A 17891-nucleotide genomic window follows, 5' to 3' on the forward strand; every position below is an offset into this window, starting at 1 on the left:
GCACAGCTCCGTCTCAAGAGTAAGCACTATTGGCCACTCGCACAACAAAGCTTTCCGTTTCCATGGGGTTTTATGAAACGTGCGACCTCGCAGCCCCCGATATGGCGAGTACGAGTCGGTCAGTTCTAGTTCGAGAGGTTTTGGGGATCATTACTCATCTGAAGAAACCATTCGCTGTTGAACTTCAGCTATGTCACAGATGATGCTGCCCTTTCCTCCAGAATTTGTTGGAATTTAATTCAATCGAAGGCTTAATGCTGGGTTTACACAGAGGCAAGTGACATATGAACAGAACATAGGGGTGACTGGCTTCAAACGGCTCCTCTTATTAACCCGTCTCCATTATCAGAGATCACCCAGTTCCTCTCATTAAGCCTCCGAGTGACCCTCCTCCAACCTTGACCCCACCTCCCTGTCTCCTCGTATCCTTGACTGACCCCACCCCCCTTCACTTATTACCCTGACGTAACCAGGCATTATTTTTATACCATCTCCCCTGACAATGAGGCGCGTGCCCTTCAGAAACCGACACACACAGTATGGATTTGTATCTAAATCCGTTCCTTCATCCGACTTCCACGTCCGTCGACAAAGAGATTCTGTCATTTCCATTTCATCCTGGTTTTAAATCCTGCTTTATTACCGTCTCTATGATTACCAGCCTCCAACAGCCTTCCTCGTCCCGCAGCGTCCTCTTCTCTCTTTTACAGTATGAAATATTCAGTTCATGCTTTGGCAAACCATTTTCATTTGTTTACTTATTATTCTTTTGTACTATAACATCACATTTCTTCACTATTAAATAAAGACATAAATGTACTAGTTTCTCTTATTATTAGCTCAGACATAAGTAAAATAGAAAAGACTTGCCTATTTGGCTGTAGTGAACCTATGGCGAGTGTTTTGTCTCCGTGGTGAGAGGATTAAAGCAGAACTAAGTAACTAAGAGTAAATACTACGCTGACAGAAAAGACAAAGGGAGAGGGAGATATTGTACATTGTGCCACAACGCAATTAGACAAAAGAGATCATTTTTGTCACTCAAACCTGGCCGTAAATACTGCTAAAGTGGCGCTAGCCCACAGCTAGCTTTGCCCGTTAGCTTCTTCTTCGTGTAATCATCCCATTAACACTTGTATTACCCCTAGAGGCACTACGGAAAGGATTTACTAAGGAAAACAAGTTACTTAGTGCTGCTTTAAGCTCCGTAAGGGCTCTGGAAATGTGAGAAAAGCATTTCCTGGATACCTGGACCTCAGGGGGGGGCCAGTGAAGATCCAACAATCACTCAAAGATGCGCCAGTGGCTCAGAACACAAATGCAGGTAGGTCTGCTTTGATAAGAGAACATTGCAACCCCTCAAAACTGCAGAAAATGTGCTCAGTTCAGGTGGGGGTTAAGAGGTTAAATGTGCTGAGAATGAAAGACATAATGGACACTGTGTAAACTAGAACGTGTCATGTGAATTAGTATGAATGAGGGGCAAGGCTGGCACCCTCTCCGGCATATGTGCTGCAGCCTAACCCCTAAGGCTAATGCACAGCATCACCTAAAGTTAATTATACATTTAAATATATATATAAAATGATCAGGCCAGAAAATCGAATATATACATATACACACAAATACAAATATTTAGCACATCACAACATTAACCTCTTAACTCTCACCTGAACGGATCCCATTTTCTTCAGTTTGGCTTTACCCTAATCAAAAAGATTCTTGGGGAAAAAGCACCAAAATACCACAAAAATTGAGAAGAAAACAAGGATGTAAACGCAACCAAAATGTGACAAAAATGTGAAAAAAAATGTGACAAAAATGTGACAAAAATGTGACAAAAATTCAACAAAAATGTGACAAAAATGAAAAAAAACAAAAAACAAAACTGGATTTGTCTGAAAGTGAGAAACCTGCTACTCCAGATTAGCCCATAAATGACTAAGCAACAACCAGGTTCCAGCTGCCAGGGAGGGATCATTTCTCTCCAATAGGTTATTAGGAGGAGAATCAATACTCATTTCTGGTTTTCATAACTCACTTTGGGAGCTGTGATGAAGTGCCTCCTGAACCGGTATTTCCTGTTTACAGTATTGAAAATGTCTCTGATTTAAACGATGGTTAAAGTTAGTTATGGTGGTGCCACGTGTGGACACATGATGGATTGGGGAGAGCCATGAAGTTAATACAAATGACTGATTAAAACCACCAAGAGAGGGGCTGAGCTGTCAACCGATCACCACCTGGTGGTGAGCTGGATCCGCTGGCAGGGGAGGAAGCCGGTCAGACCTGGCAGGCCCAAGCGTGTCGTGAGGGTCTGCTGGGAACGTCTGGCGGATCCCTCTGTCAGTGGGGTCTTCAACTCCCACCTCCGGAAGAGCTTCACCCAGATTCCGGGGGAGGCGGGGGACATGGAGTCAGAGTGGACTCTGTTCTCCTCCTCCATTGTCGATGCGGCTGCTCGTAGTTGTGGCCGTAAGGTCTCTGGTGCCTGTCGCGGCGGCAATCCCCGAACCCGGTGGTGGCGCCCGGAAGTAAGGGATGCCGTCAAGCTGAAGAAGGAGTCCTACCTGGCCTTGTTGGCTTGTGGGACTCCTGAGGCAGCTGAGAGGTACCGGCAGGCCAAGCGTGCTGCGGCTCGGGCGGTCGCAGAGGCAAAAACTCGTGTCTGGGAGGAGTTCGGGGAGGCCATGGAGGAAGACTATCGGTCGGCCTCGAAGAGATTCTGGCAAACCATCCGGCGCCTCAGGAGGGGGAAGCAGTGCTTCACCAACACTGTTTACAGTGCGGGTGGGGGGCTGCTGACCTCGACTGGGGATGTCGTCGGGCGGTGGAAGGAGTACTTCGAGGACCTCCTCAATCCCGTCGTCACGTCTTCCAATGAGGAAGCAGAGGCTGGGCGCTCGGAGGTGGGCTCGCCCATCACCGGGGCTGAAGTCACCGAGGTGGTGAGAAAGCTCCTCGGTGGCAAGGCTCCGGGGGTGGATGAGATTCGCCCTGAGTACCTTAAGTCTCTGGATGTTGTAGGACTGTCTTGGCTGACACGTCTCTGCAACATCGCGTGGCGGTCGGGGACAGTGCCCCTGGATTGGCAGACCGGGGTGGTGGTCCCTCTCTTCAAGAAGGGGGATCGGAGGGTGTGTTCCAATTACAGAGGAATCACCCTCCTTAGCCTCCCCGGTAAGGTCTACTCCAGGGTGCTGGAGAGGAGGATCCGGCCGATGGTTGAACCTCGGATCCAGGAGGAACAATGCGGTTTTCGTCCTGGTCGTGGCACACTGGACCAACTCTATACCCTCCGTCGGGTGCTTGAGGGTTCATGGGAGTTCGCCCAACCAGTCCACATGTGTTTTGTGGACCTGGAGAAGGCGTTCGACCGTGTCCCTCGTGGTGCCCTGTGGGGGGTGCTCCGGGAGTATGGGGTCCGGGGCCCTCTGTTAAGGGCTGTCCGTTCCCTGTATGACCGCAGCAGGAGCTTGGTTCGCATTGCCGGCAGTAAGTCAGACCTGTTCCCGGTGCGTGTTGGTCTCCGCCAGGGCTGCCCTTTGTCACCGGTTCTGTTCATTACTTTTATGGACAGAATTTCTAGGCGCAGCCAGGGGCCGGAGGGTGTCCGGTTTGGGAGCCTCAGAGTCTCATCTCTGCTGTTTGCGGACGATGTTGTTCTGATGGCTTCAACGAACCAGGACCTCCAGCACGCTCTGGGGCGGTTTGCAGCCGAGTGTGTAGCGGCCGGGATGAGAATCAGCACCTCCAAATCCGAGGCCATGGTTCTCCACCGGAAAAAGGTGGCTTCCCCTCTTCAGGTCGGTGGGGAGTCCTTGCCTCAAGTGGAGGAGTTCAAGTATCTCGGGATCTTGTTCACGAGTGAGGGACGGATGGAGCGTGAGATCGACAGACGGATCGGTGCGGCGTCAGCAGTGATGCGGTCGCTGTATCGGTCTGTCGTGGTGAAGAGGGAGCTGAGTCGGAGGGCAAAGCTCTCGATTTACCGATCGATCTACGTTCCCACCCTCACCTATGGTCATGAGATTTGGGTAATGACCGAAAGGACAAGATCGCGAATACAAGCGGCCGAAATGAGTTTCCTTCGCAGGGTGGCTGGGCGCACCCTCCGAGATCGGGTGAGGAGCTCAGTTACCCGGGAGGAGCTCGGAGTAGAGTCGCTGCTCCTTCACGTCGAAAGGAGCCAGCTGAGGTGGCTCGGGCATCTGTTCCGGATGCCTCCTGGTCGCCTCCCGCGGGAGGTGTTCCAGGCATGTCCTAGTGGGACAAGGCCTCGTGGAAGACCCAGGACACGGTGGTGGGACTATGTCTCCGAGCTGGCCTGGTGTCGCCTCGGGGTCCCCCCAGAACAGCTGGAGGAGGTGTGTGTGGATCGGGAAGTTTGGGCATCTCTGCTGAGACTGCTGCCCCCGCGACCCGGCCCCGGATAAAGCGGAAGAAAATGGATGGATGGATGGATGGATTAAAACCACATTAAGTAGGTTCCAGCCACGTCCTCATGTGTAGAATGAGCTCAGACCTGTTCACCACAACTGCCTCCAAAATCCTGCACTGTCACTCAGAAAGGTGTTAATTCGGGTCTGAAGTGCCGTCATCCACGAGCTTAATCCAGAAGCTGCAGTTACGCGTACGGCCTGAGGTGGCAGCACTGTGCATAAAATGACCAGCTTGCATTTAGTCCCTTTAAGCAAAGCTTATTATGAAGTTATGAATGGAAAACTGAGACAAAACAAACACATGGGCCTTCCTGTGTCTGGGTGGTTCTGGGTGCTCAGATTTGCCCCATCAACTTATGTACAATACTGTATTACTCCAACAACTCCTGACTAGTAACCTGGACCTGGTTAGCACTTTGATGGGGACCCAGAGGAGGTCGGAGATGTGTGACAGCTTGGGTGGTGGGTGCAGATTTCTACAGCATTACTTTGGTTGATCTAGACCAGGAACTCCCTAAATGTAGGACAATTCAGTAAAGGGCTCATTCGAAGTCATTTACAAATAACAAAACCTTAAATCAAACCTACATAGGGCTGAAACAACAATCCATTATTGGAATAGTTGAGAACTATTTTAGAGATCAATGAATCGTTTTGTGGTTTACACAGACTCAAAGGGAGCGAAAATGACATGAAAGTTTAGTATTTTTGATTGAAAAACAATATAATCTGTCTATGTCACAGAACAATTATCCAATCATAAAGCAGAATGAGCTCCACTATTATTGCTGCCAGGTCTTATGGTTTAAGCCTCCCATCGTTCAAGCTCAGTGGCTGCACTCTGGAGGTTCTAAGCTTTCAAATGAGGAATGGCCTGTTCACACAAACGTGTGCTTGTGTTTATTGCAGCTTTGAGCAAACCAAGTTTATCTGTAGTGACTTTGTAAAGCGCGAGAGCCTCCGACAAACATTCACTTTAGGTTTCGAACTAACTGATAACCAATTTATTTGGCAATCGATTTGCAGTAGTTTTAGCAAAGAAAACTCCATCGTGCACAACGCGCGCCCTTTGTAAAGCAGCAGAGGTTGTTAGGAAGTCTTTGGCTGGGTTGGAAAAAAATCTGTCTGTTTTTAAAAGCATGAATTCATTGATTTAATTTGATTTATCGGCCAGCCCTAGTTGCCGGCAGCCCAAACAAACATATACCTAATTATTCGTTTTAACTTTGCTCATTCAAACTGACACACATAGCCCTATTTCCAGACAACAGTATCACAAAATGAAAGTTACTGTCATAAATAGGCAAATATTACAAAAGTCACTTCGGGAGTCCGGACAGTTCTGTACATAATTTATCACTAATGTGTGGAGACTGGAGGAAAAAGGCACAATTCTAAATCGACTTTGAGCGTGTGGAAAATGACCATATTAGACCAATGCTTAGTAGTAGTAGAGCAGCAATAGTGAAAATGTCCTGGTGGTCTGTGCCGTCCCCTGGGCTCTGTGCTCCTCCTGCAGCGGTGGCAGAGCTGCTACTGGCCCCCAGAGGCTCCACTGGACCTATACCTGCACTGAGCTAAAATTAGTCCAGCACAATGGACTGAAGGGCAGCTACAGGCTTTGAACAGGGCACAAGAGATGACCACAGCACGTGTAGTTCAAGAGGAAAAGAAAGATAGAAATGAAATGAGTATTTGGGAAATCTAAGTCATCCTAGCTCCAAATGTTTTTTTTTCAGAAAGCAAGAAAAATGTACAGAGAATGTAGAAGCACCTCTGGTGGATAGACGTGGTACAAATCGAAGGCTACTCAGAGATATGTTAAAGGGACTAGATAAAGTTGGTCATTTTTATACTCACTGCTGCCACCTCAGGTCTAACACGTAACTGCACCTTCTATATTAAGCTCGTGCATGACGGCACTTCAGACCCGAATGAACCCCTTTCTGAGTGACAGTGCAGGATTGTAGAGGCAGTTGGGGTGAACAGGTCTGAGCTCATTCTACACATGAGGACATTGCTGGAACATGTCGGGGGAGGAAAATACTTTTAACATTTTTAAACTCTGTATAGTCCTTTTAAGAGCTGGATTACTAAAGGCAAGACGAGTGTGTATGTGACACAGAAGAGCAGACGCTCTGTCCTCTGACACAGGAAGTCAGCTCACCACATATGCTACGAGCGACTGTGACATTTCCGCCGTTTAGCGTCAGTGATCGCACCTAAAACCGACTGCAAGGCTTCAACTTGGATTGCAATTCACAGAAGCAACTGTATGTCGACATGCAACCTAAGACAGGTTCTAGAAAGTTCTTTGATAGTTCAACTTGTGAATTTGGTGTGAAAAATCGAAGACCAGCACAAAGCTTTTGATGCCATTTTTAGAATGTTACTCCAGCGTGGTGAGCTTACATGCATGAGTCCATGAGTGTTCTTTAAGATGCATACACAAGGTAGGCGTCGTAACAAGGGGCCTATAGAACGCTCAAGGATCAATTATTGGTTACATATACATTCCATTGTGAAAACCTACCAGAAATCCTAAAAAACAGAAATAAAACTGATACTGAAGAATCAGAGGCCACCGGGATGAAAAGGTAAAATATTTTTACATAAAAAAAGTTGCATAATGCACCTTTAAAAATGTAATTAAAAATAACTTTTCTTCACTAATCTGCAGTTCCAATGAAAAGCAGATTAATGATTTATCCATCCAAGTTAAAATTACAAAGGGATTAAAATTTGTCATGTGTCGATTTGGATTTCTTTTCTTTTTTACTGATAGCACATGTACTTGATGCAATCATGCTTTCGAGATTCAAGATTTCGTTATTTGTCCCGAGGGAAATTTGTCTTGAAGACAAAGGCTGCCGCATAAAAAATAATCACCAGGACAGTGAGCTCGAACAATTCAAAACAAAACATACTCGCTCACACACACATCCCCGCTCTGAGTGCAGGAGGTTCAAGTTTACCCAGACCTCTCTCTTTATATTAGCTCTTCCCCGAGCTACTGCACACAGTCCTCGTCTCCAGCGCGGACCCGGCCGGCTTCCACTGCTCTGACTCAGACTAAATGAATAAGGAGGAGAGTCGGCTTCCCCTGCAAACTAAATCGGGTAAAGCGGTTGATCCGTCTGCCGGAGGGGAAACACAAGGAGGAGCGGGGTCTTAATAAAGTGACTGGGAGTAGGGCAGTGTACTGCTAGCATTAGCATCCCCGGGGCTAAGTGAGAGAAAGTCTTGGGTTTCTGAGATCAATGTGAACAAAGTCAAGGCGGAGGTGTAGCAGAAACACACGAGAAAATGCAATAGAACAGGAGGGAAACATTTGTGGACCACATGTTCACGGCGTCAAGAAACCAGAGATATTGACAATTAACGGGAAAATAAATCATGATTGTGACAGTTTGGCACTTTCCCATTCACTTTCCAAGCTTCATTGACTTGTGCATACAGTACTCACTGAGCTCCATTAAGATAAAGGCAGAGGCACCAGTCTACAGAGTGCAGCGATGATAATGGATGACTGATGTTATTATGAGCCAATAAATGCTCCTAAAGTCCATCCGCTCTGGAAATAAACCAGGACCTGTGTATCGTGTTAGGACGCGGCTTCAAAAGCAGTAATAACTTCACTCCCTCGTTCATCGTTTGCAAGTTACAAAAGAAATAAGAGAAATGAGCCTCGAACCAGAACAACACGTGAAAAGACAAACCCGTCCATGATGTTGACAGATTACAGTCATCTGCCATTACCTTCAGCGCATGAACCACCCGCTTTCCACAATGCTCCTGAACAACTCCACGAAGCACACAAGACAAGAAGGAAACAGAGCAGTCCCGATGAAGGAGGGATCTATACAAAAAACAGAGAGAAAAGCAGCTCCTACCTTATTGTTGACATAATCCTGTGAGGAGGCCACATCGGACAGGACATGAAACAAAGAACACAAAAATAACATTTCAGTTACACATTAAACAAATGAAGTGCTTACTTTGCACATATTAAAAAGTTAGATCATCTGGAAATAGTTATAGTAGAAGAAGAAGAAGATCTTTATTTACATAGCGCCTTTCACAGACATGGTCACAAAGCGCTTACATGAGAGCATTTTACATTCACTCCATACTCGGTGGTGGAAACTACGTTTGTAGCTTCAGTCTCCCCTGGGGGAGACTGACAGAAGCGCTTTCGCGACTACACACGTCTGCGCCAACGGACCCTCTGACACCACCATACATTCACTCACACACACACATCATTCATCCTGGCCTATTGTGCATGTTTTTAGTGGTAGGGGAAACCGGAGTACCCGGAGGAAACCTACGCAGACACAGGGAGAACATGCAAATTCCACACAGAAAGGCCCCGTGCAGGTGGGAATCGAACCCAGACCTTCTAGCTGTGAAGCGAGAGCACTAACCGCTGCGCTACCGTGCCGCAATATCGCAATATGTTAATAAAACCTATTTTGATTGTGAGATTTTCATAAAAAGTGGACAATTTCCCCTGATCCACCTGGATCGATCAGCTCCAGCCTTTACGGTCCTGCCACTGGTACTAAAGGGTCACGCTGACGTCGCTCGGCCAAATCACCGCCTAAAAAGGCTCGGTTCATACTTCCACATCCGTTTATCCGCCCAGAGAGTGCACGTGTGGGATCTCTGTGCTTCCCTCCCTCTGCTGCCGTACATGTGGCACTGGTGTGAGGTAAACGGTGCGCTGGGAAAGACGTCAGGCAGTGTGTTCTTCTACAGAAGCTCCTGCTGCTGCTGCTTTAGAGGCGCACAGTCACAGCTCGACCCACTGGGCACAAGCCACAGGTGACACAGCGAGAAAGCGGCCTGTGAATAACATAATAAAAGACAAATATGAAATGCCACCCTTACTCTGAAAGTATATTCTAATATTTATTACACGCATTATTAGGTGCAAATGTGTGGTAAATATATATGTCTTGCCACATGTTGGTTCATAGTTGTATTTTACATGCCATATGACAATGCTATGTGCTAAACTTCATTTTGAAATAAATCAGGTCCAAATGTAGAGCTGTGAAGTATATATATTTTTGCTCAATAATAATCTGTCTTTTTCCAACATAAACTTCCTACTCCATCAGTGTCGACTGTTCTCTATGCCGCGAGCATAATCTCATCAAGCAAAGTAATTAGAAAACATGAAAACCTCTCATGTGCCGTGTACATTTTCCGTTCACGTTCATGTTAGTGTAATCAGTGGCGTCAGGCGAGTAACACAAGATGAAATAAAAGTAATATTTCTCATCCTTTTTCTGAAATGTTTCTTGAGCCTGTTGTCGTTACCGTAGATATGAGAGGTGCACTAAAGCCACTGTTACTCGATTACAATAATGAGGCTTCTGCTTTTCTATTCTCCGATCATGACTACCTTACCTCGCAGCACCTTCCTCGGTATCAGTATTCTGCAAGTGTCTCAAAGCGGGGCCTGCATTAACATAAAAAGTGCTGTCACAGAGAGGAATAGGTTGGTGGCGGCGCTTGAGGCGAAAGATGTAAAAGTAGGACAAGAGCTGCAGGCTGGACTGTGGCCAGTTTCAGGTGGATTAAGTCAGTACATCTCATTTTTACAAGGGTTTGAAAGGTACGGCTCTTTTCGGTGGTAAACACCATTGGGTTTGTCTTTTTTCAGCCCTGGGTTCAACGGGGCCAAATCCTAAGTTGGTTTGGTTTGGTGGTCAGCAGTGGTCGAAGCGTGTCCGCGAGCGATTAGCTTCTGCTGTAACTGTCACACTGGGGCCTCAGCGAGACTTATCAGATGGAGGGAAACTTGACTCACCAAAGAGGAAACTCCCCATCAGCGGATGAATTGGATTGGAGACGGACAGTCCCACTGCTCTGGCTATATATACATACTGCAAGCATTATGTGTTTTACTTGAACATTTCCTGTGCAACGCTGGAGTCACCACAGTTTTGACACGTCTCTCATATCACTTCCTGTCTGCTTTGCAATGTCTGAAAATCTAAGTCACCAAGCACGCACACACTAGATAACGCTGGAGCTGTCAAAACGAGCAAGATTTGTGGGATTTCCCGCACTCTCGATGAACAAAATTGTATAACACTTCTATCAAAAGTTGTTTTAACCTCTTAAATCCCACCTGAACGGATCCCATTTTCTCCAAAAAGCAATCAAAAAGCTTCTTGGGAAAAAAGCACCAAAACAGCCACAAAAAAATGAGAAAAAAACAAGGATGTAAACGCAACAAAAACGTGCAAAAAATTCAACCAAGATGTGACAAAAATGTGACAAAAATTCAACAAAAATGTGACAAAAACTCAACAAAAATGTGACAAAAATTCAACAAAAATGTGACAAAAATTCAACAAAAATGTGACAAAAATTCAACAAAAATGTGACAAAAACTCAACCAAAAAGTGACAAAAATGTGACAAAAATGTGACAAAAACTCAACAAAAATGTGACAAAAATTCAACAAAAATGTGACAAAAATTCAACAAAAATGTGACAAAAATTCAACAAAAATGTGACAAAAATTCAACAAAAATGTGACAAAAATTCAACAAAAATGTGACAAAAACTCAACCAAAAAGTGACAAAAATGTGACAAAAATTCAACAAAAATGTGACAAAAATGTGACAAAAACTCAACAAAAATGTGACAAAAATTCAACAAAAATGTGACAAAAATTCAACAAAATATGACAAAAATTCAACAAAAATTCAACAAAAAAATTACAAAAACTAAACAAAAAAATTACAAAAACTCACAACACACACAACACAGCATCAACGCAAGGAAAAAGATCAGCTTTGTGGGTCTTAGCTTTCAAATGAGGCGTTACACAGACCTATATAATGGCCAAAGAGGACAGAATGCATTTGGTTCAGGCGGGTGGTAAGAGGTTAAAAAAGGAAACTGCTTCAGGGGTTTCCACTCACTCATTCCGATGCATATTTTAGAACATCCGAGCCTTGTTTTCCTCCGAGCGTGAGCAGTTAGAGAGACAGGAAGGAAAAAGAGTTATGTGCGCTATTGTTGCCAAAGCTGGGTTTGTCCACAGCACAACAACATGTCAGTTTTCAAACCATAACAAGACACTGTGTCACTGCGACATGAGGAAGCTTTACGAGCGCCAAACTACCCCAGAGGCTCATGGCAAACTGATACAAGCGTGACATACGGGATGAGAAGCAGGGGATCTGGTAGGATCATCACAACATCATTAGAGGCGGCTTCCCCCAGCACAGCGTCTGGTACACCCGAGGTACAGGTCGACAACGCCAGTCTCCACAGCCTCATTCCACAGGTGGTCAGACTGGGCCCTCACTGTGCGTTACTGCAGCGTACATCATTTACTAGCCGACCTCTGCCTCCCCTTCCTTGTTTTGTTACTTGTTAACTGCTTAATACTAGTGTGAACCTGCTCTTCCATCTGCACTGTTCACTATTCCAGGCCTATTCATGACTGGTGCTCTATATGTCGTTTTCTATGTAGTACATACACAACGGAATAAAGGCACCATTCTGAACCCTCATACATACAGCCACAGGGTCACTCAAAGGTCAAATATGCATTAATATCACTTTTTTTCACATAAAAGTTTCTATACAAATACATATTCTTGTATTATATATGTGACCCATAGGCATAAGTTATTATAAACTGTTACGAAGCACATTACATTGTACTAAAGTTGGCAAATATTAAGGCAAACAACTTATCAAAACAACTTACTATCTTAATTTATAACGTTACCCACAAGTACCTTGAAATACAGTATCTTAATTTACTATATGAAGCTGAAAGTCGTCATTTTAATTATCAACCATACACTAAAGCTGATGAAATGTAAGACAAGAGAGAATCGACTTTGCAGAGGTTTGTCTTGGTACATAGATATCAATACATTCCAAATACTCCAAAGACTGAGGAATATACGGACTTGTTTAGGGGGCTACTACGCAGAAATAAGCTAGTAGGTTCATTTGTTCGGCTCATTCTTTTGTAATTAGAGTGAATTCATGAGACACAGCTCAGAGTGGGAGGTGTTATAATTACAATTACAATGTTGTCAAAGGAAGAGTCCCAAAAGAACCACGTGCAGCTGCGTTTGTTATGTCACGGTTAAAAACGAAAGTGATACTGTGGACGTTTTTAGTCGGAACTGTAAAAGATTAGAGAAATTCTGTATTTTCTCCCCGCTCGCTCCTCACCGTGTTGTACGAGTTGGGGTCCTGCCCGTCGGTGATGACCTCTCGCTCTCCTTTGGGGTTGACCCGTCTGAAGCGCCGGCGGGACCTGCGCTGGGACTCCTCTCTCTGAAGGAAAGAGTCGTCCGCCTCGCTGCCGTTCTCCACCTGAAGGGAACAGAAGGGTTCGTGTGACTGTTCAAAGACAAGGAAAATAAAGGATCTGCAGCATCTTGGGGACACGCTGGCAATGGCGGCGGGAAGACAATATTTTCTCTGTGAAGGTGGCGAAACATTACCTGAGGGGTGTCAGTAACAAAGTACATTTTGTTAAGTAGAGTTTTCAGTGGTGTTGTACTTTACTTGAGTGGTATTTGCGTTTTACCCCAACCATATAAATGTCTGTGTCAGTAGAGTAACTTTAACAATTTTGCATTTAAAATAACTAACATTTGAGCAGCATCAGCTTCGTGGTTGTATAAGCTACGCAGCGGCGGAGTGATTTGCTAGAAAATAGTCCCTCAAAATGCGATCATTCATGTAATGCAAGGTCAGTTATATTCCAACAAATATTCTATCGACACAGACATTTATATGGTTAGTCTGGCGTTATAAGTGATTTGCCTCAGGTGCTCTGTGGAGCGGGTCAGACTGTTTTTAATGCAGGCTAGCTGATACCATAGAAATGCACTAGCCTTGCACTAGCCTTGCTCCACGAAACTCTTCAAATATAAGAACTGCATGAATTACAAGAAAAAATATCTCCAGAAATCAACAACACTCTGGATAACTAGGAAATGAGGCCCTATGTCAAAAATCCTGAAATATCCCTTTAACTTTCCTTACACTTATATAAACTGAGTCTTTTCTACAGAAACAACGTACTTTCACATATGTAAAAAGTTGACTGAGCAACTTATATTGGAGAAACATTTGACCAGTATCTGTACTTTTACTCAAGTAATGAAATCAAGTACCATCACTGCCTTTAAATAGTCAATCAAGGCAGTGACCACTTAGACTAAAACTGGACTAAACTAGCCTTAAAGAAATGTGTAAACCTGGTCTAAAAGATGACTAAACCAGATTGTATCCACATCTAAACTGGGGTTCAAACGATGACTAACACAGGACTGAACTAGGTCTAGACCAGGATTGAAAGGAGACAAAGCCAAGTCTAAATCCAAACTAAATAAGGACTAAACCAGGCTCCAACTGAGACTAAAGCTGGACTAAACTAGGCCTAAAAACCTGGTCTAAAATATGACTAAACTAGATTGTAAACCACATCTAAACTGGGGTTCAAACTATGACTAACACAGGACTGAACTCGGTCCAGGATTGAAAGGAGACAAAGCCAGATCTAAATACAAACTAAATAAAGACAAAACCAGGCTCCAACTATGACTAAACCTGGACTAAACTAGGCCTAAAAAAATATGTGTAAACCTGGTCTAAAAGATGACTAAACCCAGTTGTAAACCACATCTAAACTGGGGTTCAAACTATGACAAACACAGGACTGAACTAGGTCTAGACCAGGATTGAAAGGAGACAAAGCCAGATCTAAATACAAACTAAATAAAGACAAAACCAGGCTCCAACTGAGACTAAACCTGGACTAAACTAGGCCTAAAAAAATGTGTGTAAACCTGGTCTAAAATATGACTAAACTAGATTGTAAACCACATCTAAACTGGGGTTCAAACTATGACTAACACAGGACTGAACTCGGTCCAGGATTGAAAGGAGACAAAGCCAGATCTAAATACAAACTAAATAAAGACAAAACCAGGCTCCAACTGAGACTAAACCTGGACTAAACTAGGCCTAAAAAAATGTGTGTAAACTTGGTCTGAAATATGACTAAACCAGATTGTAAACCACATCTAAACTGGGGTTCAAACTATGACCAAGACAGGAGAGAACCAAGTCAAAGACAAAACCCAGACCCTGCTCTACATCAACATTCACATTCAGGCACTTCTCCAACCTCCAAACAAGCACAATAAAACAGGCATTTGAAGCACCCGTACCAAGGCCGGGGACAGGTCGAGTCCTTCCTCAGAGCAGCAGCTCCTGCGTTTATTCCGTGTATATCCTCTTTGCTTGACCGTGTGGTGGTTAGTCACGGGCTCAGAGGTGCTCCTCTTCAGCAGCTCTGCCTTCCTTCTCAAACTACTGGTAACATCCAAGTCGCTTCCCGCGCTGTCCGGTCGTCCCAGCTTCCCGTCGGGTTCCAAAACGTGCCCGTGCTGTTCCTCCGGAGGCTCCTGATTGAACATCCAATTCTTCCACAGCAGCGACAGCCGGTGCCAACGCAAAACGCTCATCTTAGAAGCGGCATTCAGAGGCAGGAAATACCGAGGGCCCGAGTGTAACGCAGGGAAATCCGTGGACGGGGTTTTGTTTTTTGTTTTCTGAAGGGCTCAAAGTTGAGAAAGTCCTGAGAGGGGATCCATGGCGTGAACGTCCTCTCGGAAACCAGGGGGGAACGGGAAGGAAGAGTCCAGCGTGTCCCTGAAGCAGCCGAGTTGAGAAAAGTTCATGTGCTCAACACGTTGCATAGTCACAGAGTTACTCACATGCTCGGCAGCCACGCTCTCTCGTGCCCCCTCTCTCTCTCTCTCCCCCCTCTCTCGCTCACCCGCTCTCATTCTCTCTCTTTCCACCCTCGGCTGTATCTATGATCTTCAAACCTTTGCTGTACATTACTGACATAAATATGAGGGGAAATGTATTGCAAGTTTTCTGCCTTTCTGACTGACTTTCTGCATAAAAACAGCTGAAGTTGCCTCTCTTTTCAGCGACGAAATCGAAATAATTTAATGGGAAATGACCAGGAATGACTACGAAGTGATCATATTCGGATTACAGCGCCATCTTGGTCGCCCAAACTGTCAATATTTGTGAATGAATACGGTCCTGATTTCCGGAAAAACAACAGTATGTGGAGAAAAAGCCATAAAATAAGCTTCATAAATGCTAAGTTTGGTCTGCTGTGTCTCGCCATAAACGGTTAAACCCAAATGTTACAGAAAACATAAAATAAAAACTGAAAATACACTACAATGTAAAGCTCCTGGACGACTGACTTACAGACTTTACCTTAACTTTGTACCCAGACACCTTTCAACGGTGTCCCGGCCCGTCCTAACCGTCCTATCTCTTCCCTTCTCTCTCACACACACATACTTTAAGCTGAACGGAGCCAAACCATTTCCTCCAGGAAGCTGTAAACGCACAAATATCCTCACAGCAGCAGAAGAAGAAAACAGACCCACGCAACAAATTCCGGCCATTCAACTCACCCTCTTTAAAGTCCCACAGCTCTCTCTATCTCCGCCGCTGCACTGCTGGTGTATTGGAATGTGTTTACAATGTTATGTAATGGTGCGGTTATGAGTTGGTTTCCATACTACTACTTCTGCTCTACAGGACTTAGATTATCTGTTATTCAGGCTTTTACAACTGCTTAAGACAGTGGTCCCCAGCCGCACAGAAATACTCATTCATTTATGAACGACCGCATTTTCTCCGATTTATCTTTGGCCTGTTCCTCTTGACTCGCCAATGAGCTTTCACATAGATATATAATAAAACTCCAGATTGAAGTCAGCAGAATAATCCTCTGGACTCCAGTACATCTGGTTTTATTATAGACGGAATCAGCACAGCCTCGTCCAGCTCCCACGTCTGGCTTAGCAGGTGATTCAACACTGGTACTTTCAATTCCTAAAAAGTATCGGTAGTAACAGACAATTCACATGAAAACAAATCGAAATCATGAATAATGTGTATAGTTTCTCGTGATGTATCGTGGGTTATTGTTGTGCGATACATCAATGATTGCAGTATCGGCGGATTGTACGGCTATCGTGTATCGTATCGAATCGTAAGGGACCGACAGGCAGTGGCGTAGTAAGGGTTCCAAGGGGCCCCAAGCAAGAATGTCGGTAGGGGGCCGTCCGGTGGCCGCTCGGTGTACTGCGCACTGGGAGAGAAGCAGTGTTAATTTTGACAACATATTTTAATTTAGTTTTAGTACATTTTTTAGAAAATGTAATTTGACTTTAGTCTAGTTTTAGTCAAAAAAATATTTTCAATTTTAGTCTAGTTTTAGTCGACTAAAATTGCAAGTAAATTTAGTCGAATTTAGGATAAATTTAGTGGACTTTGCATTGATAATATTCATTATAATCATATTTAATCTGGTTCCTCTGCTTCATGGAGCTGCTCCACATGAACAAAGCTCAGAGCTGATCCTTTGGCAGAGAATTTACATGATCTGAGGCTCTTTCAGACGGTCAATAGTAGTTTGGATGATTTTCGTCTCTACTTTTCATTTTTATTTAGTCTTATTTTAGTCGACTAAAATATCTGGACATTTTAGTCATAGTTTTAGTCTCATGAAAAACTTTTAATTTAGTTTTAGTCCAATTTTAGTCGTCAAAAATATCACTTTGACTAAAATTAAGACTAAATATTTTAGTCGACGAAATTAACACTGGAGAGAAGATGTCATTTGGGCAGAAGCGGGTCACCTGACGTCTCCCATAATGCAGTTCTCTGCTTAAGTCAGAACAGAAGGTTCTTTAGGTCATGAAGACTCTTACAATAAACTGGTTTCACTATTCAGGGTTCAAGACTAACTTTTATTTTAGTAGCGCTGGTGCTACCAACTTTTTCATTTGGTCGCACAGACAATATTTTGGTCGCACAGACTCGAGACACAATATCAAAATTCACCATTTTAGTAAATTAAAACAAGAACGATTATAAACATGTTCGATATAACTTATAATTGATCTTAATAATGCTAATGATAAAAATGGTGTTAAAACTTTTTAAAATTGAGTTTTTCATATTAATAATAGTGATTTTATATAGTTTTATTATATATATTTTTTTAATTTTGTGTTTTCAATCCATTATTATTCATCTTCTTTGAAAATTGTTTGTCTCTTTATTTCCAAATCTGCAATATCAATTGCAGGATATTCACTTATAAAATTATGTATTACTGCCAATTAAGACCGTTTTAATAACAGGCTAAAAGTACCTGTTTTAGCCTAAAGCCTAAATAAATAGAGGAGCTGAATCTGCTGCGGCTGAGGGCGGGTCATAACAGCAGCTGTTAGCTCTCTGTTAGCTTCATGTTAGCCCTCTATTAGCTTTACGCTAGCTCTCTGTTAGCTCTCCGTTAGCTTTACATTTGCGCTCTAAAACAAGCTTTTTCTGACCGCGAG

At 44.0% G+C, this 17891-nt stretch overlaps 1 protein-coding gene across 8 annotated transcripts in view; it reads right to left on the reverse strand.

Moving 5' to 3' along the window:
• The window catches only part of rapgef6 (Rap guanine nucleotide exchange factor (GEF) 6), a 195498-nt gene that overhangs the window by 98538 nt on the left and 79069 nt on the right, over window positions 1-17891 (reverse strand). For all 8 annotated transcript variants that reach the window (XM_079566299.1, XM_079566302.1, XM_079566301.1 and 5 more), the window contains 2 exons: window positions 12667-12810; window positions 8336-8353 (listed from right to left, as the gene is read on the reverse strand). In XM_079566299.1, the coding sequence (XP_079422425.1) occupies window positions 8336-8353; window positions 12667-12810 (162 nt within the window). The remainder of the gene's footprint in view (window positions 1-8335; window positions 8354-12666; window positions 12811-17891) is intronic.

The sequence above is a fragment of the Gobius niger genome (genome assembly GCF_951799975.1).
Source record: "Gobius niger genome assembly, chromosome: 11".
NCBI lineage: Eukaryota > Metazoa > Chordata > Actinopteri > Gobiiformes > Gobiidae > Gobius > Gobius niger.